The 24,073-nt window shown below is 39.8% G+C and overlaps 1 protein-coding gene across 8 annotated transcripts in view; it reads left to right on the top strand.

The window, feature by feature from the left end:
* The first annotated feature begins 2,421 nt into the window (after nucleotides 1–2,421).
* Nucleotides 2,422–24,073, top strand: part of RGS22 (regulator of G protein signaling 22) — a 146,719-nt gene continuing 125,067 nt past the window's right edge. For 5 of the 8 annotated variants that reach the window (XM_055116781.2, XM_003821703.5, XM_055116780.2 and 2 more), the window contains exons 1-3: nucleotides 2,422–3,497; nucleotides 3,992–4,020; nucleotides 15,882–15,944. In XM_055116781.2, coding sequence (XP_054972756.1) covers nucleotides 3,473–3,497; nucleotides 3,992–4,020; nucleotides 15,882–15,944 — 117 coding nt within the window. In that variant the 5' untranslated portion in view covers nucleotides 2,422–3,472. Of the gene's footprint in view, nucleotides 3,498–3,991; nucleotides 4,021–15,881; nucleotides 15,945–22,472; nucleotides 22,552–24,073 lie in introns of those variants that run through there. The other 3 variants (XM_055116778.2, XM_055116777.2, XM_055116782.2) reach the window with 2 other exon arrangements.

The raw sequence follows: 24,073 nt of genomic DNA, 5'->3' as shown, positions 1-24,073 counted from the left end.
GTCTCCCAGTCAGGATACACTTGAAGAGGCAGTCTGACCCTTAGCTGAGCTGGAACGCTGTGCTGGGAGGTCTGTTGCTCTCTTCAGAGATGTCAGGCAGGGACATTTAAGTCTGCTGAAGCCGTGCCCACAGCCGCCCCTTTCCCCAGGTGCTCTGTCCCAGGGAGATGGGGGTTTTATCTGTAAGTCCCTGACTGGGACTGCTGCCTTTTTTCAGAGATGCCCTGCCCAGAGAAGGGAAATCTGGCAGTCTGGCCACAGCAGCCTTTCTGAGCTGCAGTGGGATCCACCCAGTTTGAACTTCCCAGTAGCTTTGTTCACACTGGGAGCGTAAAACCACCTACTCAAGCCTCAGCAATGGTGGATGCCCCTCCCCCCACCAAGCTTGAGTGTCCCAGGTCTATCTCAGACTGCTGCTGTGCTGGCAGCAAGAATTTCAAGCCAGTGGATCTTAGTTTGCTGGGCTCCATGGGGGTGGGACCCCCAAGCCAGACTACTTGGTTCCCTGGCTTCAGCACCCCTTTCCAGGGGAGTGAACGGTTCTGTCTCACTGGCATTCCAGGTGCCACTGGGGTATGGAAAAAAAGAACTCCTACAGCTAGTTTGGTGTCTGCCCAAATGGCCGCCCAGATTTGTGCTTGAAACCCAGGGCCCTGGTTGGGTAGGCACTGGAGGGAATCTCCTGGTTTGCGAGTCGCGAATACTGTGGGACAAGCTCAGTATCTGTGCCGTAGTTCCTCAGGCTCAGTCCCTCACAGCTTCCCTTGGTTGGGGGAGAAAATTCCCTGACCCCTTGCACTTCCCAGGTGAGGTGACGCCCCACCCTGCTTTGGCTTGTCCTCCGTGGGCTGCATCCGCTGTCCAACCAGTCCCAATGAGATGAACTGGGTAGCTCAGTTGGAAATGCAGAAATCACCCTCCTTCTGTGTCAATCTCACTGGGAGCACAGATGAGAGCTGTTCCTATTTGGCCATCTTGCCAGCAATCTGGATCTTGGTTCTTTATCCAGCTTGCCATTCTGTGTCTTTTAATTGGGGCATTTAGCCATTTACATTTAAGGTTAGTATTGTTACGTGTGGATTTGATCCTGTCTTCATAAAGGTAGCTTGTTATTTTGCAGACTTGTTTATGTGGTTGCTTCATAGTGTCACTGGTCTGTGTGCTTCATTTGGTGTTTCTTGTTTGTTTTTTTACTGGCTACTAATGGTTTTTCCTTTCCATATTTAGTGCTTCCTTCAGCTCTTGCAAGGCAGGTTTGGTGGTGACAAATTCCCTCAGCATTCGCTTGTCTGAAGAGGATCTTATTACTTCTTCACTTATGAAGCTCACTTTGGCTGGATATGAAATTCTGGGTTGGAAATTTGGTTGAGAATGCCAAATATTGGCCCCCAATTTCTTCTGACTTGTAAAGTTTCCACTGAGACGTCCGCTGATAGTCTGAGGGGCTTCCCTTTGCAGGTGACCTGGCCTTTCTCTCTGGCTGCCCTGAACATTTTTTCTAACATTTTGACCTTGGAGCATCTGACGATTATGTGTCTCGGGGTTGATCTTTTTATGGAGTATCTTCCTGGGGTTCTCTGCATTTCCTGAATTTCAATGTTGGCCTGTCTTGCTAGGTTGGTGATGTTCTCCTGGATGATATCCTGAAGCATGTTTTTCAACTTGGTTTTGGCTAATAGACTTCTTAAACTTTCCCTCTCAATGTGGTCCACTCACAGCTTTCCCCAACTCTGTTGATGGCAACTAAACTTTTCTGGCTGTTCAGACCAAATCTGGAGTCATTCTCAACTACTTTGTTTTACTCCCATGTCCAACTTGTCAGGAAATCCTCTTGGGTCTACTGTTAAAATGTCTGCAGAATCTGTCTGAAACCTGTACTGCTTGTTCTGAACCACCCGGTCTGAGCTACCATTAGCTCTTGCCTGCTTCGAGTCATGCTAATATTAATATATTCTCTAGACAGCACCCAGAGCGATTCTTTCAAATAGAAGTAAAGTCATGTCATTTCTCTGTTCAAACTCTGCTATGGTTTGCATTTCACTCACAATGAAACCTGGAGTCCTTACCAAGGGCCCACAAAGCCCTTTGTGATTTGTCCCCCCACCCCCCACCTCCCACCTCTCCATTATCTTCTACCAGTATCCCGTCACTTCATTTGGTCCTCTAATTTTGTCTGGCCAAGATAGTGGTTTATTTTTGTCTTTTTCTATGTAATAGGGAAAAGGTAATGAATTTAACTAGATGGGAGTTACGTTTCCTTGCAATACAAACACTCATTGTCTTATTCCTTCTTTTGTTAAGCATTCATATACCTGTGGGGCCCCTGCCAGCCTTGGAGTATTCCTACAATGTAGGAGGCAAATGTAAAGCCACCGAAGGTTTTAAGCAAGTCAGATTTGCGTTCAGATGGATGATTTTGCATTCATCACGGAGAATGGGCTTAAGCTGAACTCCACTGGAAGCAAAGACTGAAAAACCAGTTAGAAAGTTTTTACAACAGTTCAGATCGAGCCTGTACTAAGGATGTTGTTACTAGCAGGAGCGCAAAGGAGACTCCAGATTTCAGAAACACTAAGGCAGAATAAAGAGGACCTAGGGCTTGACTGAATAAGAGGGTTTGGGGGTCAGGCAGTAAGTTTCAGGGAAAAGCTCCTAGGTTTCTGGCTTGAATCTTGAGTAACCTAACAGACGAAGGCACCACGTTAGGTGAACATGAGGCCTCCTCGGGTAATTTTTAAGCCTAGCTATCTTGAAAATGCAGCAGTCCTGATGGGCACACACGTGTTGGGGAAGTTTGCGGTTCCTATAGGCCGCGAATTATTTAACTTTTTACACAAGCATTTCATACAACTGTGATGGAGATCAAGAGCTGTGTGTTGCGGGCCTCCTGAGGAATGAGGAAAACTGGAGGCCTGACTTCCCTGCTTCCTCCGCTTCCCGGGACCAGCTGTCCTGGCCGCCTGGCGCCCCGCGTGCCCGCGGCCTCTCCCTCCCGTGGAGCACCGCGTTTCCCTGGCCGTTGCTGGCGGGCTGTAGTGGAGGAAGAACGGGCCTGAGCCGCGGTCACCACAGTAACGAATTCGCTGCCAGTGGAGTCTCGAGGGCCACAGGCGTCTCCAGGGCGCCCCTTCCGGGTGACCGCGCCGGGGGTCCGCACGCGCGTCCGCCCCCAGCCTTCGCCGCGCTGGCCCCTGCCCAGAAGGAGGAGGAAGGGAGGGCAGGGGGCGGCAGGGGTCTTCCCGTCGCAGCTTGGGAACCCCGAAAGGCACCTGAGTGGCCGGCCTCGGCCTCCCGGGGCGGCCGTATTGTCTAAGCTCCATAGCAACCCCGGCGCGGCGCCGGCCACGCTAGCCAGCGTAGCTCCGGAGCCCGCGCGCAGCCGCCGCGTCGCTCCGGCCCTGACCCGCGTTGGACCCGCGTGCTAGGGCCCTGACGGCCCGCGCGGGCTCCAGGCGCGGGCAGCGGGGACGGCATGCCCGAGAAGAGGCTCACCGCGGGTAGGTGGCGGCCCCACAGGGACAGAGGATCAGCCCGCGGCGTCGGGGCCGCACCACGCGCCAGCCTCTGGACTTTACCTCCTGCCCTCCTAGCGGTATCCCCGCTCCCAGACATGAGAAAAAAGGGCTTCACTGCCCTCCTGTTGGATTTTATGACGAATTTCACGTCCTCGCCGGTTTACGCTGGCACCACGTTATCTCGCTTAATTCTGCATATTGTACGTAGAATAATAGAGGGTTCCATCTATGAAGAAGGGTAACTTCTGGGTCACAGTGAATTAGTGACCAGGCAGGATTCCAGAGGCCTTTCCTTCCCACTTCCACCTTGAATTCTTACTTAAAATGCAAGCCATGTACAGAGAATGAACAGAGGGCCAGAAATGTACTACGCTTGCCTGTGTATAACGTAGGGCTAGGTGCTGTCTCCCATGATTTCATTTACTCAAAGGAAATCAGATTTGAGGGAGATAATGTAATATTTTGTCTTGTTTCAGAGCCACCAACTATTACAGAAGAAGAATTTGTAAGTATAATTTCAAGGGGCTATTTTTTTTCTTTGGCCTTTAAAAAAATAGCAAATATTAGATCATAGAAGAAAGCTGTGTGTTTTCTTTCCTCCTTTTTGCCAGAGTTTTGGTTTAGTAACAAGTGTAATAACTGTGTACAAGATCTTTTTAAATTCTCTATCTGGCACATAATTTTAAGAAGGGGCCAATTAATTTGTATGGTGGATGGATGCTGTTCATCATTAAAGTTCTTTCACATAAATGGCCTCGTTTAATTTCTCTAAACTCTTTAATGACTCCATGAGAGGAAAGTTTTATCTCCATGGCTGTATTGTGATGTGGCTGTGCAGTTCCTGGTTGGAGTAAACGTAAGTAAATGGCGTTGATGGATAAAGAGTGGTCAATTTATCATTCCTTTACAAATGTACTAAATACTCCCATTTCAGACTTCTAGAGAGGTTAAGTAATAAAAGTACTTGCTAAATATATCCTATACATTGCCATTTAGGTGAGTGCTACATTTAGGGTGGGTTCCATTGTAATTCCCATTGTATACAGTGTTTCAGGAACTTGCCTGAGGTTACACAGACAAATAGGAGGTGTCAGAGCCTAATTCCTACCAAGGTCTGAGTCTGATTCCAAGAGCTCTAACCACTTCTATTATTTATTTATGTCTTCCAGCACTTACTTCTCTTGTTGGCTAATTATCTTATTTGCTTTTGGCTTTCAATCAACAAACACGCGTGATTGTATAGTCATAGTGTGGTCCTAGATGCTGAGGTTAAGTCTCAAGAAGTTCACAGTCTAGCAGGGTCTGAGAGAGAAGAAAGGGCTAAGGCTGTGTGCACTGGTGGCTTTCACATTCACCTTTCCAGAGCTCTGGTCCATTGCTGGGAGAGACAGACACACACACACCTACACATACACACATACACACACAGAGCCACTGAAGGTAGAGGTACACAGAACAAGTCAGAAATTCCTTCCATCTTCTGGCCATGTTGACAGAGCTCTGCTTTAAGAAAAAAAAAAAAAAATATATATATATATATATACATACATACACACACACACACACATATTTTGAGACAGGGTCTGTCACCCAGGTTGGAATGTAGTGGCCCCATCACAACTCACTGCAGCCCTGACTGCTCTGGGCTCAGTTGATCTTCCTGTCTCAGCCATCTGAGTCACTGGCCCTATAGGCACGTGCCAGCACGCCTGGCTAATTTTTATATTTTTTGTAGAGACAGAGTTTCACCGTGTTGCCCAGGCCAGTCTCGAATTCCTGGGCTCAAGCCATCCACCCACCTCGGCCTCCCAAAGTGCTGGGGTTACAGGCCCAAGCCACTGTTCCAGGCCCAGAGCTCTGCTTTTAATGGGAAATTTCTTTAAGCTGCTCCAGGCCTTCCTGAACTTACTCTTAGTTCCAGCAGGAGGTGAGCATTTCTGAAGCCAGCAAATCTTTTCCCATGCTGCTGAAGACTACTCAACAACACGCCACTTACCATTTGAACAGTTCACTATTTTAGGTGTTGGCCCCATCCTTGAACTCATGATAGCTTGAAGACTCTAGGCATTCCCTTTCTCTTGGCTTGGTTTCACTGTCTCCGAGTTCTCTTATCTTTCATTATTATTCCCCCTTTCTGGCTTCTCTTTTTCTTTTCTCGTGAAAGTATTGACCTTCAGGATTCTGTTCTCTGGGCTTTCTCTGGGTGAGCCCCTCTTCTCCTATAGCTTCAGTACCCCTGTTTCGTGGGACTTCCACATCTCCACACCTCCAGTCCAGACACCACTTTTAATGCTAGCTCTGTATATCCAGCGGTTATTGGGACTCTTTATCATCTGAATGTCCGTGTCAACAGTCTGAACTGAACTTTTCTTCCCAGGCCCCTCCGCACCATGCTGTCTTTCCTCCACTTCTTATTTTGGTTTGTGGTGCCACTGGCCCATTCAGTCACTCACATCAAAGACTTTCTTCCCTTTTCTTCATCCCCTGCCTGCAATCATTTACCAAGCTCCTTTCGTAGCCAGATCTTTTTCTCCATCCACACAACTACTGTCTCATTTCAGGCCCCCACCCTGGGTCTGGACTTTGGTAGTAATCCTAACTGATATCATTGCCTCCACTATTCCTTCTGCCAACTCCAGTTTTTCTTTGTCTAAAGCATAAAATTCAAGCTCCTGAGCATCAGTTGTATTAGATTACTTCCTATTCCTTTGCTCTGTCTACCTTTAGATTTTTCCTTCTCCTATCACTCTTACCCTGCCTATCAGATTGCTATTAATTTTTTAAAACATTACCATGTTACTAGCTTGCTCAGAGCTTTTATTAATAGCTAGTATTTATTGAATGCTAACCACATGCTAGTATTTAGTCTCAAAACAACCCTATCAGGTGGTTATTACTGCCTACATTTCACAGAAGAGGAGGTCGAAGTTCACAGTGGTTAACTAACTGGGCCTGAGGCCACATATCTCATAACTGGTAAAGCCAAAATGTCAAATGCTTTGCTTTAGCCTTCAAAACCTTTTCTATAACTTTTCAACCTTCTTTAACCTTACCTCCCAATGCTTTTCTCTGTGATAAAGGCAACATTCTTACTGTTTTTGGTTTGATTTATAAAGTACATCCACATGCCTCCTGCCCCAGCCAAACTATACCCCACTTGTCTCCTTGCCTTTGCTGTCAAATTTTGTCTCAGTTGCCCTTCCCCATCTATTTCACAATCTTGCACATTCTTCAAGGCCCAGCTAATCTCCTCCATGAAGCCTTTCCAACCTAACATCATCCAGACTGCCTGTGAGCTCTGAGCAGCTTTTAGCTGAGAGCAGTTTATAACCAGATTCTCAAATTCATATGCTCAACCAAGTATTGTCTATAGATTAAATAATTAACATGTCTTGCACATGTATTTACCCCTGTTTTTCAAAAGTGTGAAAGTATTGTTCTCATTAATAAATTACGTATTCTTAGGAAAAATGTGTCACGGACCTGTAGTTCCCCAAACTCCATTCTCTCCTTTCCATGGTAGATATTAGACCCATTGCTATCCCAAATTAAGACTACATTTTCTAGTTTCCCTTGCAGCCAAACATGGTCACAGAACCAAATTCTGGCCAATATGATGTAGGCAGAAGTGTTGTGTCCTACTTCTCTGGAGAGCTGATGTTTATAGAGATCAAATAATGGACCCTTAGGTCACACAGCTAGTAATTAGTTGAGCCACAGTTAGAAGCTGGGCTATTCTAACTTTAATACTTACATAAGTGTAGAAGGAAAGAATGAGCCCTTTTTCTTCTTTTCTGCCAGCTGGAATAAAGTTGTGATGCTGGAGCTAAAGCAGTCATCTTAAATCATGAGATGGATGTGGCATCTTGAGGATGGTGGAGACATAAGATCAGAGGGGCCTGGGTCCCTGATATTTGGGAAGCCACATTGCCTTATGATTAATGTCTTATGATTACAACTGCTTTTGATTACATGAGAAAAATATTTTATTATTTTATTTAAGTAGGTTTTTTTTTGGTTTCGTGCTCCTGTGTTCATACTAACTTTTTTTCATATTGTATTTTCTCAGTGGATCTAAAAGTACCATGCTGTTATAGACATCTGCAAAATAATATTTGAACCTCAACATGGGGTCTTCATCCTCAAAGGATAGAATAACTCGTTTAGAATAAATTATTTGTTTGTTAGGGACACATACCTTGTATATATTTTTAATTTATTTATATTTTAATTTTTACCTAGGTGTAAGATACACATTGAGAAAGTTTAAAGTGAGAGTGAATTACAAAATTTACACATTAAAATTTAGGGCTGGGCGCAGTGGCTCATGCTTGTAATCTCAGCACTTTGGGAGGTCAAGGTGGGCGGATCATGAAGTCAGGAGATCGAGACCATCCTGGTTAACACAGTGAAACCTTGTCTCTACTAAAAATACCAAAAAAAAAAAAAAAAAAAAAAAAAAAAAAAAATTAGCTGGGCATGCCTGTAGTCCCAGCAACTCGGGAGGGTGAGGCAGGAGAATCGCTTGAATCCAGGAGGCAGAGGTTGCAGCGAGCTGAGATCACGCCACCACACTCCAGCCTGGGCAACAGAGCGAGACTCCATCTCAAAAAAAAAAAAAAAGAAATTTAGGAGTCACTGTCACTTTAAACTTACAGCTAAAGTAAGGTGTAAGGTACACATTCAGAAAGTTTAAAGTGAGAATGACTCTTAAATTTTTTTATTATTAAAATAGAGTGCATTAATAGCGAAGATTTAAGCACCTGACTTTTACATTCAAAATAATATCTTTTTCTTGTGCCTTAAAAGTAGTTAGTTTGCAACTATGCAAGTAAGTGCGCCAGGCTTCAAAAAAAGTCTTTATCAAGTCTTCCATCAAAAAATGGAATCCAGGAAAGAAAATTCTTTATGGAGTAAAAACATTGTAGCGTAATGATCTATTTTGTTGAAGGTTTTCTGATTTAGAAAACCCACAGTTTTATTAACTTTAAAACTGGATTAAAGGCTGTTTAAAAAAGGAAAAATTAAAAAAGAGACTACCTTGTAATCTTACCATCAAATTAAGATAAACTTTAGCTTTAAGCAGTATTTACTTGTATTTTAGTTGTTAAAAGTGGTATTCATTTTTAACTAATTTTTAGTCTGTTCAAATTTCTATTTTGTTATTTTTACAGGTTGAATGAAATTATAATAAACATAGGTTATTTCCCAAGCATGAAGACATTCTCATTATTTTAACATACAGTAACATAGTTGACTCTCCATATCCATGGATTCCACATCTGTGGATTCACCCAAACTTGGATTGAAAATATTCAGAAAAAGGCCAGGTGCAATGGCTCACACCTGTAACCCCAGCACTTTGGGAGGCCGTCGCGGGCAGATCACCTGAGGTCAGGAGTTCGAGACCAGCCTGGCCAACATGGTGAAACTGCGTCTCTACCAAAAATACAAAAATTAGCTGGACGTGATGGCACATGCCTGTAGTACCAGCTACTTGGGAGGCTGAAGCAGGAGAATTGCTTGAACCCAGGAGGTGGAGGTTGCAGTGAGCCCAGATCATGCCATTGCACTCCAGCCTCGGTGACAGAGTGAGACTACGTCTCAAAAAAAAAAAAAAAAAATCAGAAGAAAATACAAACTTTAAAAATACAGGATAACAACCATTTATATAACATTTACATTGTATTAGGTATTGTAAGAAATCTAGAGTTGATTTAAAGTACATAGGAGGTTGGGTGTAGGTTATATGCAAATACTATGCCATTTTATATGAAGGACTTGAACATCCCCAGATCTCAGTATCTTTGGGTGGGGGGGGGTCCTGGAACCAATCCCCTGTGGATACCAAGGGACAACTGTATAGAATAAAGGTCCATAATTCCAGTCCTAAACAAGACTAGTTACTTGGCAATTAATGACCACTTGGTGGTTTTTTTCAAACAAAATATGTTAAATTACACATAATTGGGTTAAATGAACAGTGAGAGCCTACTGGGGCTGACACACTAGGCAGCTTTATATGGAAACACTGGAAGATAGGGCTAGACCTAAGTACTACTCCTACGTTCTCCTGTTCTTGTTTCTTTAAGAGGTTGCAGAGCTAGGGGCCAGAAGTGTTGTGAACAAGTCTTTAGGAAACTAAGACAGGTCCCAGAGGTCCTTTGTAAAGTGTTATGCTATTTGGAATTCTTTCATCTCTATGGAATCCTTTACTCTGGGTAGGAATCAAATTCTCTGATGCTTTTTTGGAACTACAGAAACTGTTAACAGTCCCATTGATAAGTTAGTAAATAAGTATATCATTAAGCAACTTTTTCAACGTATGGCCATATTAGACACTACTGGGGACAAACATTGTCATTAGTCCCCAAAGTAGCATACCTTCTGATCAGAGAGATGGCCTTTAATATGAAACAGTAAAAGGATAAGCAGTTTATAGTTAAGTGTGAGGTTTGAATTAAAAGTACATTGGGATTTAGAGAAGCTTGCCACATCCTCTTTTTACCCGTAAAGTATAGAATGGGAGACTAGGTGACCAAGGGTGTGAGATACTCTCTGCTTTAAATGAGTTTATTGAGTTGTAAGGATCTTTGTACAAGGAGAAAGCCTTAGGGTGTTTGTCCCTAATGGATTGTCTTAAGCCTAGTAGGTATAATTCGAAATATTGGATTGGATAAAATTGATTGGATAAAAGGGAGTCTGGGCCAGGTGCGGTGGCTCACACCTGTAATCCCAGCACTTTGAGAGGCCGAGGCAGGTGGATCATGAGGTCAGGAGATTCAGACCATCCTGGCCAACATGGTGAAACCCCGTCTCTACTAAAAATACAAAAACTAGCTGGGCTTGGTGGCATGCACCTGTAGTCCCAGCTACTCAGGAGGCTGAGCCAGGATAATTGCTTGAACCTGGGAGGTGGAGGTTGCAGTGAGCCAAGATTTTGCCACTGCACTCCAGCCTGGTGACAGAGCGAGACTCCATTAAAAAAATAAAATAAAATAAAATAAAATAATAAAAATAAAAGGGGGTCAGGGGCGGGGGAGCATCCAGAGCTTCCTTCACCTTCTCAAGCCTTTTGGATACTTGTTGAGAGAGAGAGACAGAGAGAAGGAAAGGGAAGAGAAAAGAGAATAGAAGAGAAGAAGAAGGAAAAAAGAGGGAAGAAGAGAGAAGAGAGGAGAAGAGAACAGAAACCCAATGGAAAAGTGCTTCTGGATAGATACTGATGTAATCTGTGATGATAACCTTTGGAGGATAAAAGCAGAGTCCATACTTTTGCTCCTCATTGCATGAACCACTTTAATATCTTCCTCCTTCATAGACTTCGTTTCTAAGAAAATATAATTTTGCAAACCAGTGGGGATCTGATATGTGGGCTTTTGGTTTTCAAATTTCAAAAATGCCTTGATCTAGGCAAGCTATACTTTCAACAAGATGTGTTGTGGAGCTTGTCTCACCTTGCATTCTCTTTTTCTGACCCTTTTCTCTTTTGACAATATCTCTTCTTTTAATTAGTATTATTCGTTAGAGTCTTTTTAAAGTTATTAGTCTTTTCTCTTTAGGTTTCATGTCCTCAGTGTAATCATTCAATTATTCAGTAAAAATGTTCTAAACATTTACTATCTAAAGGCACTGAGAAATTAAAAGAATAAATAGGAAACAGCCCTTTTCCTCCAGTTCACAATCCAGTGGATGAGACATGTAAACAATTATAGTATGAAGTGATGAAGGTTTTTATAGGGGAAATATAGATGACCACTACTCCAGACTTCTGGAGAAGAAAAAAGATAGGTACGTGAATAAAGGGGAAAATTTTTCTGGGCAGAATAATCAGCATGTGCCAAGGTGCAGAACTATAAAAAAATTGCTATGACCACAGCGTGTAGTATGAGATAAGGCTGGACAGTGGGCAGGAGCCAAATTGCATTCACTATAAGCCCTTTTTGTAGTAGAAAAGGATTGGAGATTGGGGGAACAATGGATCCCTTGTATTAAATGAGGTGTGGCTAGGAAGACTGACCCATAGGGTGGTGTGGATAAGAAGGAATAGGAAAGATGAGGTTTGGTGTATGATGGACAGTACGGTGAACCAGAGGTCAGTCCCTTAGTGGACAGGATTCCAGAGTAGTAATCAGAAGATGGTCAGATAACCAGGAATTTATTCTAGAGGCAACGATGCTGATTTGAGAATCTGATATTTAATACACAGAAGGCTAAGAAGCCTGTCCATAACGTGCAGAGAAACTTGATCTTATTTCCTTGTACATAAAGCCCTCCTCCAAACATTTTACTGGGAAAAAATTTAAACATATAAGAATTAAAAGTATTGTATAGTGAACACTGATATACCTACCACTAAGATTTCACAATTTTTGTTACATTTGCTTTTTCACATAGCTGTCCTATCTCATCATCCATCAGTCCATCTTATTTTTTATGCATTTCAAAGTAAGTTACAGACATTGATAAACTTCACCTGTAAATACTTCATAAGTATCATGAACTATTAATAATATTCAATATTAGTTTATGATTCTTTTGTTGATGCACAATTTATACACTGAAATGCAAACATTTAAAGAATGATAATTTGATGAATTTTGACAAATGTATACACTTGTGTAATCCAAACTCCAGTGCATACATAGAACATTTTCATAGTCCTAGAAAGTTCTTCAAGCTCCTTCTCAGTTGATTCTCGCCCCCATTCCCCAGAGACACCTGCTATGCTCTCTTGCTTTCTGGCCTCTCTTCTTTGCTCATGTGTTTATCTATGTCCTCAGCATTATTGCCCCTCATATTTATATTTCTAAATACAGAATTTGAAGTTATTTGAAATGCATTTCAAATGCCATTTTTTCCCACTTGAGTCTCTTCTGATTCATCTTACCAGATAACGTCTTTCCTTCCTTTGGAAGAAACAGTTTATATTGTAATTCCCTTATGGCATGTATCACATTCTTTCTTGGGCTGTAGTTTTTTTGTCTGTATCTTATTTCCTCTTCCTTGTTTATAGTGTCTTTGTATATCTTGCATCTTTTAGAGTTGTAAAGAAATTAGGCTGGGTGTGTTGGCTCATGCTTGTAATCCCAGCACTTTGGGAGGTCTAGGTGGGAGGATTGCTTGAGCCCAGGAGTTCAAGACCAGCATAGGCAATATAGTGAGACCCTGTCTGTACCAAAAAAAAAAAAAAAATTTTTTTTAAATTAGCTAAGCGCCTAAGTGACAGAGCAAGAACCTGTCTCAAAAAAAAAAAAAAAAAATTGTAGTTCATCTGATTTGAAAGTGCAGCAAAATAAGTTTAAGCAAAAAATTTTACCTACCATAATTAGCAAGCACACATAAACTATTTTGTTAACCCTCTTTCAGTAAGACATTTGAGAAGTTTGGACTAAAAATGGAAAAGCTGACTTCATTTTCACAGATGGCACACCTGTAATACATGAAAAAACAGGTTTCAAGAGTACATTCAATTCTGAAGAAGTGTTCCTACCCTCATTCAACAGAGAATCTGTGTTGCAAATTTTGCAGTCAGGCTTATGGAATGATGTAATGGAGGAAATGATTGTAACTCAGTTTTCTTCTTGATTGTACCATTAACCATCACCAGTTTATTGATTATTTGGAAGATGTTAAACCTAAGCATAGAGACTTAGAGCATTTTAATATAGCCAAGTAATGGGATTGTGGAAACTCTTTGAGAGTAACTGAGCTACTTCTTCAGCTCAAGGCCTTAATTTTTTTTTTTTTTAATTAAAGGGTTTGTGGTGTAAACGGCTTATCAGATACTCATGGGTTTACAAGACTGCTTACTGATGTGACAAGATATTTTGAACACATTGAACTAGAAACTGCCGTGGGAAAATAGGTTCCTTTATTTACTAAGAGAAGGACAAGCCTTTCCACTCAAGTGCCACATGTGGGTTGAGCAGATCGCACTTGCAGGCAACACTTATTTCCCATTGTGGAACTACCCAATATCAACGGAATTGCTGAGGTTTAATATTGATAGAAATTAAGGCACAATTTTAGAAAAGAAATAATTGATTTTGATGTATTTGATAATACCTGAGGTTTTCATAGTTTTCTGTAAGTGCAAACCAAAGGATATGACTGAATGCCTAGGAAATGTCAAGTCACCAAGGGGTTAGAGCAGTGCTACTGCTGCCACCTGAGAACTCTTATCATTCTGTAGTGAGATGAGCTGAGCTCAGGAATCTAGAGTAAACTTTTAGAACCTTTATGGCAGTTTGACAGAGTATATTTATATCTGTTGAATTTAATAACAAAAAATTGGGATTGCAATATGTATCTTTTATTTCATTTTCTAATTATTCTTTCAAAGTTATCTATCTGAAATACGCTAAGGAAAAAAACAACAACAAAACAGGGCTGAGCATGGTGGCTCATGGTTGTAATCCCAGCACTTTAGGAGGCCGAGGTGGGCAGATCATTTGAGGCCAGGAGTTCGAGACCAGCCTGGGCAACATGGTGAAACCTTGTCTCTACAAAAAATACAAAAATTAGCCGGGCACGGTGGCCTGTGCCTGTAGTCCCAGATACTCAGGAGGCTGAAGCACGAGAATCACTTGAACCCAGGAGGCGGAGGTTGCAGTGAGCTGAGATCACGCCACTGCACTCCAGCCTGGGTGACGGGGCAAGACCTTGTCTCAAAACAAAAACAAAAATAAAACGGGTATCTCATCTCAGATAGTTCATTGAGTTAGAATCTTTTAGAAGTGCAAGACATCTGGAAATGAATATATGAATCTGAAAATTAGAAATTTCAGACAAGGTGGCAATTCTAGGCAATACTTACGTCCACCAGGTGCTATGAAATACATATTCTGTATTATGGCTAAAAATTAAAAATGAAATGTATACTTTAGAAAAACTAACAAGGGATTGTATTGCACTACTGTAAATTATTTAAGCTATTCACTGTGCACATCTGTGGATTTTTGATCATGTGATCCAGTACTGCCAAATTTGGCCACCCTTATTGTAGCACAATGCCTTCTACCCAGAATTCAGATGTTTTCTCATAAGAATTAGCAAAAACTAGATAGTCCACTAAATACAGTAGGAATTATTAAAGTAACTTTGAAAGGTAAAGTTTGATAGGTTATTAAATGCCTTATAGCTTCCCCCAAAAGGATATCTGCCTTGTTCTGCTTTGTTAGACTTTGCCAATCAGGACTTTCTTTGAGTACATGCTACTAAGGTACTACTACTAAGGTAGTAAATTTATTAAATCCTTAGTTTGTTGTTATTTTAATCAGTTGAAATTTTTAGAAAACTAAATCTTTTAAGGTTTCTAGTAAGTTTCTTGATATAAATTCTATAAGTGATTGTTTATAACTCTCTTCTGATGCTGCAATTACTTAAAGAAATTACCCTGAAAATCTGCTTTCCAACGTAGGTGCAATATGCTATAGTGTCTTCCTGATAGCACTATATACTTCAATAAATTTTTAAAAACTGGCCAGTATAAAAAGAAAGTAATCAGCCATATGGAAATAATAGCATTGTGTCATATTGTGAACTTTCATGTTAGATTTGCAAAATTGAAGTATAATTATGAATAACAAAATAAACACATGTACCATACAACAGTATGCCATGATGTGCTTTTGACATAATGGAAACAATTGCTAATAAAATAAGGTGTCTTATGATTTGGAAGAGAAATTTTGTTCTTGGCAGTGGCTTTTCAATTTTGCCAATTTGAAAAGTGGCTATGTTGGTGGATGAGATAGTTATGGAAAAAATGTATACAATCTTTATTCTTAGAACACATGCATTGTCAAACTTTCCTCATGCAAAAGTGAAGCAGGATCCAGATTTAAAAATGTACCTCATTCTGGGGTGGGGGGAGAGTAGAACATTTTCTTCACTTCCTTTATCACTTTCATTGGGCAATTCAAGAAATTTACACTCTCAATTTCATTTGGGCTCCAAACGCTGCTTCTTGTTGACTCTGCCTTTATTTTTATGAAATATATATATATTTAATAAGTCTGTGTGAAACTTACCATGTGGTGGTATTATTTTGTGTTTGTTGATGTTTCATTTAAGTGTTGTGCTATATTTTTCATGTGTTCTGTTTTCCAACTAAGTACAGTAGCAAAGTGTTTTAAGAGTATGCCCCCTTCTGTTTTCTTATTTTTTCCTTTCAGAGATTGGAAGGAGACAATAAAACACTATAAACTGTGTTCAGTTTATAGTGAGGGTTCACTGTTGACTGACTAAAAGAGATTTGAAGATCTATGTGATAATAAATTCGTAGCAGAAATAGAGAATAATATAGGCATGATTTAAAATGTATAATTATAATACTGTGTTTTTATGTTTTTTTTTTGGCAGGAAGATTCTCTGGCAACAGATGATTTCCTTGTAGACTACTTTAATGAATTCCTAAGCCTTCCAGTGAGTTTATTATTATGATCTATTGAATATATATTATCAAAGAAAAATATTTTAATCACTAGGTTATCTTGTGAAACCAATTTATCAGGGATTATGCTTTTTAAAAAAATATTAAAACATTTAGGTAAAGGTTTTATCTTTTTACATAGTTAATCATTTGGATTTGAATCATATTTAGAAATTATTCTTATTGAAGAAATCTGGAGTTTTTCTAACCATTAAAAAGCATCCTGTACAACCTCTGGTTCAGCTGTATTTGGCACCATGTTAGGCTTTTTTTTTTTTTTTGAGACATTGTGTTGCTCTGTCGCCCACACTGGAATGCAGTGGTATGATCACGGCTCGCTGCAGCCCCGACTTCTCAAACTCTAGCGATCCTCCTGCCTTCCAAGTAGCTGAAACTTCAGGCATGTGCCATGATGCCCAGCTAACAGTTAGACTTTTGACAGAGATAATAAGGACAAAATATCAAAAAAGTCAAGGAACTAATTTTTTGCTTTCAAGCAATTATTTTCGTCCTCTTGGATAGATCTTAAAGTGGAATTTGTATTTAAGGCAACTAGAGTTTTATATCAGTAGTAAATAGGACTTGGCACACTGTCGTTGGTGTAACATAGATTGATGCCAATTAATAGTTTCAGTCATAGACAGCAGTAACATGTATTGTGAGTATTAAGGGATGTCCTAGTCCATATAGTCTATGCTGCTATAACAGAATAACTGAGATTGGGTAATGTATAAGGAATGGAAATTTATTTGGCTCACAGTTCTGGAAGTTGAAAAGTCCAGGATCAAGGGGCTGCATCTGGTGAGGGCCTTCCTCCCACATCATGCCATGGTGGAAGGGAAAACAGAGATTAAGAGAATGAGGGAGAAAGAGGGGCGCTGACCTCACTTTTATAACAAACTTCAAACAAGTTTTATAACACTCTCTTGATAACCAACCCACTCTCAAGATAACAACATTAATCCATTCAGGAGAGCAGAGCCCTCATGACCTAATCACTTCTTTTTAGGCCCCGCCTCCCAACACTGTTGCATTGGGAATTAAGTTTTCAACACATTAAATTTGGGGGACACATTCAAACTGCATCAAGGAATTGGGGAAAAGTGAAATGAGGGGTCGTAAAAAGACCTATCTTGTATGAAAATAAAGTTAATAAGGAATGCTGGTTAAAAGACGTATAAGAAAAGGTTTTTGCTATTGTGTTATGAAACTGTTTTCCAGGGAAAATTTGAAACATAAAAAAAAATCACAAGTAATTTTTAAGGGAGTGTACCATAAATGTGAAGTCTCTTAAAGCCTAAACACTGGAAATACCTTTTGAAGGGAAAGTACTATTCAGCACTTTCTTGTGTAGGTTAGTTTTATGTATATATATGTATCTATGCATGCATGCATGTGTGTTTTGTGATTTTCTTTTTTCTAAAATAATTTTGTACTCTCTCTGTTGGGCATAGCTAGGTCTCTGGACCCATTATGGAAGTTAGATTGACACACCAAAGCTCCTGCTCCCTTTCCAAGAACAAGCCTGAGCAACACCACAGGATATTCAAGGAGTTCTTGTTTGGTCTGACTCTTTAACTTTTGTTGTCCAGTTGTATATTATATAAGACCCAGTAGCATGACAAAATTGCCAGAATTTTGCTTTTCCAGATTACGTAGTCTTTCCTGTGGGCTCTGCAATCTCCACTCTCCCTCCAAAACAAGTACATTTTTGTGAAATTTTAAATAGAAAAATCTCTATATAGATCTAATATCGGTTTCTTAACATTTACATTTCAGTGTCTTGGGATTTGTGATTACATCGACTTGTTTTGGAAAAGAAATAAATTCTCTTAACTTTCTTTTAAAAAAATCTATTTTAAGTTATAGAAATGACATAACAATGTTATAGACAGTTTACCAAAAATGTGATAATCCTGCCACCCAGTCAGAATAGACATTGCCATTTTTCTGTTTCCTTTCAGACTTTAGGTGACATGACAGTGTGATTTCGATTGAATTCTATATAGTAATGTTTTTATCCCTCCTGAGCAAGACCTGAAGTTTGACCCCTTTGTGTGTCCCAAGCACTCACCTGGGCTGCCTTTTTCCTGTTTTCCATCTCTCCAAATCCTTCTGTTTTTACCTCCTCTGTTTTTTTTTTTTTTTTTGAGTTCCTCTGGCATCTATATTCAGGATCACACAGTCTACCAATTAATTACCCATTCTTCACATTACAAGACAAGAGAAGAGAAAATGTTGTCACGGGTTTTCAAAAAGAATCTGGGGACAAGGAGGAGAAGGAATGCTGTATTCTCAAACTAAGTGTCTGGCAAAATTCTAGAACAGATTAGTAATGTTTGGTTTATGAGCACTTAGCTAAGAATTAGAAGCCAGTATGGGTTTACTGAGAGTAAGTATGCCAAACTAATCTTTCTTTTTTTGGATAGTTATAGACTGGTATTTTAGGGAACCATAAATTAATGTATTATGATTTCAATAAAGTATTATAAAAATAATAAATTGAATCATGTTACTTCCTGCTCTGTTCAAAACCCTGTCTAGGGACTTCTCATTACACTAAGAATAAAATCCAGAATCCTATATGATCTGGCTCTTGCTATCTCTTGATCTTTATTTTCTACTTATTTTCTCTACTTACTTTCCAACCTGACTGACTTTCTTTATGCTTCTCAAACATGAATATGCCAAATATACTCAGGGTCTTTCTACCTGGCATGCTCTTCTCTGAGATACCTGTATCACTTTCTCCCTGACTTAAATCCCTTCTGTTTAGAAAGCCTTCCCTAACAACCCTATCTAAAATAACAACCTCAACACATACTCCACTTATAGTGCTTTGTCTCCAAAGACCTTATCATTATCTGTGAAATTAGTTTTCAAATATTTGAACTGGTTCACTAGCCATAACCAGCAGGGGTTGATTTTTAATAACCTACAGATTGAATTCCAAATTTGCTAGTGTACAATTCAAGACCCTTTGTAATTTGGCTTCAACTTAATCTTTCTACCTTTATATCTCATTTCACATTACTTTTGCCATCCTGCATACTCTTTCCTTCCTCCCCTAGCCCGCCAATCCATCTTGACCACACTTATTCTTCCCATGCTCAAATCTCACCATGTAATTGTTGGTATTAGGAGTGAGAGAACTATGTTTGATTCCAGCTTTTCCACTCTTACCGGAATGATCTTAGAAACCTTGCTTACTTAATTCCCCGATTTCTTTCTCTGTGAAGACAATATGACTATCTTACAAAATTATTATCAAGTGAGGTAACGTATATTAAGCGCCTGGCACAGGTTTAGTGCTTCACTTTTCTTTTCCTTCACTAATTAGACTATCTCGTCCTCCATTCCTGCAGCATAACAGGCAATCACTCTTTAATGGGATTGGTGGATGGTCAATCTAGGGGATAATCTTATGTGCCAAACAAATCTGTCATTGGCTTTGCCTTTTTAACTCTTTTTATCAGAGACTTGGGTGAAAAGTTGCAAGTTCCAGTATTAGGTCACTCATCTAGTAAATAATGGTCCACACAGGTTCAAATGGCTCAAAACTTTTGATTGTCCCATCATGCTATGATGTCTATAGAACTGGCAGCAGAGGAGTAAACTAATGATTTGGATAAGAGAATCTGGTCTTGTTTTTATCCCGATAGTGTGAAATGGACCAAAACAAACAAAGCTAATGTGGTTTTAGGGGTCATTAATAGAAATGTAGTCAAGATCAAGAAAAATATTAGTCTGGAGCACAGAAAGCAGTCAATAAATATTTCTTTGAATAGAGTTGAATTGTCAGACTGCACTTAGACCGTTGTGTTCCATTTTTGGTGCCATATGTTAAGAGTTGCTTGGCCAAACCAGACTCAGGGACACTTAGCCAATGATCACTCTGGAAACCATGTCAAATGAAGGGTTGAAAGAAGTTTGGTGTTTAACCTGGCTTGGGAATGGGTAGCAGGGGTGAAATGGAGTAGTCCCTTTCAAATATTTTATGATTTGATTGAGGAAGAAGGGTTAACGTATTCTGTGAAACTAGAGTGCAGAACCACGGCCAGCATTTATGAGAGAAATTGATTTGATTTTCACTCACCATAAGAAGGAACTTTAGAATTTGTTTTCTAACAATTAAATGGGCTGACTTGTGAAGGAGTAAACTTGGAGGTATTCAAGTAGAGGTTAGAAAATCATCTTATGAGAATATCGTGTGTGTGTGTGTGTGTGTGTGTGTATCTCGTGTATCTCTATTATGTATATATATCTATGGTGGAAGATTGGACTTTCTTGACCAGAGAAAATTTCCTTCTTCTCTGTTTATTTTATCTCAGGAGCTACATTGTAAATTTCCTGGGGGCAAGGACAGGTCTTTTCTGTATCTCCCAAAGATTCTTGATTATGATTCTGTTTTTATTTCAACATCTTCCATGTAAGATCCTTAATATAAACAAGTAAACCTTCTAATCTTTTCTCCTGCCTCCTTTCTTCACCCACCTCCACCCTCAGCCCCCACCAAAAGCAATAGCCTAAGCCCTAGAGTGTAGATATAGACTATAGGGCCCTTAGGTCATTTCTGAGATGACTTCTGAGACTTTTTCCCTATCTGTAATGACATGCCCAAGGTCCTATAACTGGATTGTGGTAGAAATGGGCCTAGGAATCAGGCATTCTGGCCCCTACACTATTTCTTTCCATTACACCATTACACCCTTGGGACACATTGTAAGATCCTGAAACTGGTGGCTGGTAGCCTGCCTCCATGTTATTTTTTGATGAGGGGAATCCAGGACAGTTGCTGCTATTATAAATGATTGCGGCACTTTCCAAATCCTAGCTTTCATAACTTCATTCCGTTTGTTCTTGTGCCAAGTTCACATTCAGATATTGTTTTCATTTGGTGTCTGGGAGGTTTTTTGCTGTCAACTCTTTATGGACAAGTGTTTGCTTATTAAGTTTTCTTCTGTGCTATAGTGTGAAAACATTTTTTTCCTTTTGGCTTTGTTTTGTGTGTTTTATGCTTAGTGACTGTTGTGGGATTGAGTAGATGAGCCCACATAGATTTAGGTTGGTCCTCTGTGGGTGGTTTCAAATGTTTGTGACATTTATAGTTTGCAGAAGCTGAAGGGGTGGCCTGTTCTATACCCTCCTCGCAAGGATAGGTATGTCATGTGTTTGCCAGACCATGCTTAGCTATGTGCTGTTGGAATTTTACCATAACTTCTTTTTTTGGACTGATTCTCCACACTTTTTACAATCCGTAAACAGTTATAATTTCTTGCAGCTTTATGAAGGAGTTATATGCTAGATGGACTGTTGTGGGGGGCCAGTGGGGAGAAAGAGAGAGTATATTTTGGGGGAATGCATGGGATGAAGGGTTTCGGTCTTCTCTTGCCAAAATCTAAATACTCAGAAATTGATTTTTACAGGTGTTGATAAAGCTCTAGGAAACTGCTTAGTTCAGTGTTTGTACCTCTGGGTGTTTTGATAAGACTTGTAGCTCAAAAATACAGCACTCAAATTACCTAACTCATTTATTAACTAAGGATATTTTCTATACATTTTATGTGGCACATTATTCATTCCATCCCATTGGTGAATATATCTAGTAAACAGTTTATGGTTAAACATCTAAAATGACAATAAAGCTTAGATTAAAAGAAGTTGTTATTGGTAACTGACTTGTTACATTCAAGGAGTCAGATGTTTTCCATTCACTGACTAGGGATGCATGTTTAAAATACAGCTTTGGAGCTCAATTAGTAAAGACAGAGTTGGAGCAGAGATGAACATGTATTAAATTAACCTAGTCATTAGTTTTTAATTTAAATACTGTTCAGCTAAATAATTTGGCACCCGGTAAGTTTCACTGGTGCTGGGCTGGCAGTTTAAGTACATCACTAATTATTCACAGGTTTTTTTTCTCTCCCCTTTTCAAAGAAATGTGGAACCAGCAATTTACTCTGGTAAAAATATTTTCATGCACTTGCTTTTTCTGTGAAAATATTTTTCACACATGGATGACTAGTACTACAAAGTTAGCTTTCACCACCTTCAGGTCAATTTGTTTTGGAATATTTGGAAAATGATATCCTTGAAATAAGAAAATTAAGTAAGGAAAAGAGCAGTCTGTAACAGTTTGTGGAGGATTGGGTTTGAGGCTCAAACTGAAGGTTTTTCCTGTTATATGATTTAAGGTTGAGTATTCTCTAAATCAGCCAACTTAGCATTTTGGAGAAAAGACTTTCTACATCATTCATTTCTGTCTCCCATAACCTATGTGTCTTGTATTGTTACTTACTAAACTATAGGAGTTTTATAGATAAGCTTAGAAATGGTTAAAACAAAGGACTTGATGTTTAAGAGAGCTTCTTTTTAAGCAAACAACAGGAATTTGGGTACTAATGAAAGACCAGGGCTCTTTCTCCCAGGTATCAAACACAGACGGCTGGCACCACCTCATATATGAATACCCATGAGAGTCAGCATGAAGTAACCAACAGAATGTGGCTTTGCAGTTTGTCTTCATCTGGATTCTGCCTCTCCTCAGCTAAAAACTCTTCAGTGGCTCCTCCTTGTTGTAAAGCAGTGATTCTTAAACATGTGCGTGCGTTAGAATGATCAGAGGGCTTGTTAAAACTCAGAGTGCTGAGCTCCTTCCCCAGAGATTTTGTTATACGGAGGGGACCGATAAGTTGCTTATCTTTTTTTCTTTTCAACTTTTATTTTAGATTCAGGGGTGTACATGTGCAGGTTTGTTACCTGGGTATATTGCGTCATGCTGAGCCTTAGGATATGAATGATCCCTTCACCTAGGTACTGAGCATAGTACCCAGTAGTTTTTCAGCCCTTATCTCCATCCTTCCCTCTCCCATCTAGTTGTCCCCAGTGTCTATTGTTGCCATTTATGTCCATGAGCACTCAATGTTTAGTTCCCACTTATAAGTGAAAACATATGGTGTTTGGTTTTCTGTTCCTGTGTTAATTTGCTTAGGAGGGAATTTGCATTTCTAACAGGATCTCAGGTGATGGTGATATTGCTGATCTAGGAACCACCCTATGAGAATCATTGGTTCAACAGTGTAAGTTGAGAGTTACAGCATATGATAGTATGTCCTCAACGAATTCATCCTTTCTCTCCAGTCTTATTTCTGCTATTCTCCCTTAAAATATTAAAGTTGAATATGTCTCACTGCTTGCAGTTCACCAAATGTAACCTATTATTTTGTGCTCTTGTATCTTTTATTTTTAATTTTTGTGGGTACATGGTAGGTGTCATGCTCCTTTATCTTGATGCATTGGCTATTACTTTTGTGAATTCACCTCTTCTCCCTTGTCTACCTGACATTGCCTGTTCATTCTTAAAATTCAACTCTAGCAGCCCACTTTCCCTATACATCTTCCTTAATTTCCAGAATATATTAATAGTTAATGAATCCTTCTGTGCCATCACATTACTTTGTACGTTCTTCTATTGTGCTTGTTCTGTGTTAAACTGGAGTTCAATATACATCCATTCTTATTCAAATTGAGCTACTCATGTTCTGCAGAGAGAGTGAGGTTTAAAGAGTGACATGAAGAGTGATTTAAAGAGTCACAATGATTTTGTCTGTTGTACCAATCTATGTGTCTGTGCCCTGGAGAGGGTGTGAGTTGGAAGATGAGAAACTGCCATTCCATCAATGAGTGTCATCCTTCCTGCCTCTTACAGTATGTTGTCATATCATCATGCTAAGGGTGATTCTAGTGTTAAACATACATATTTTGTGTACAGTGTGAGCTTTAAACACAAGTCCATCCCTTCATCCAGTCCCTGACTGAAGAATCAGTGACCCATTTCAATCCAGAGGAACAACTGACTCATGAACTTTTTGAGAACATTGTTGAAGACAACTTTATGGATGTTTTCAAGATTTCAAGGGATAATCTTGACTAAATATGATTTCACCTTATGTGCTGACTTTCATATCCCTTCCCCTCATAGGGTGGGTCTTTATTGCCTATTTATATTTACTTATCTGTCTTCCTCTCCTGGATACTGTGTGCTCTGAGGCAGGATCTGTGTCTTTTTCATTTCATTTGGGGCCTTGTGGAGGATGCCCTGTATTGGCTCACTCAATATATT

This window comes from Pan paniscus, chromosome 7 (genome assembly GCF_029289425.2).
Source record: "Pan paniscus chromosome 7, NHGRI_mPanPan1-v2.0_pri, whole genome shotgun sequence".
Lineage (NCBI taxonomy): Eukaryota > Metazoa > Chordata > Mammalia > Primates > Hominidae > Pan > Pan paniscus.
The sequence above is the reverse complement of the archived record's forward strand: the minus strand, read 5'-3'. Positions and strand labels throughout refer to the sequence as shown.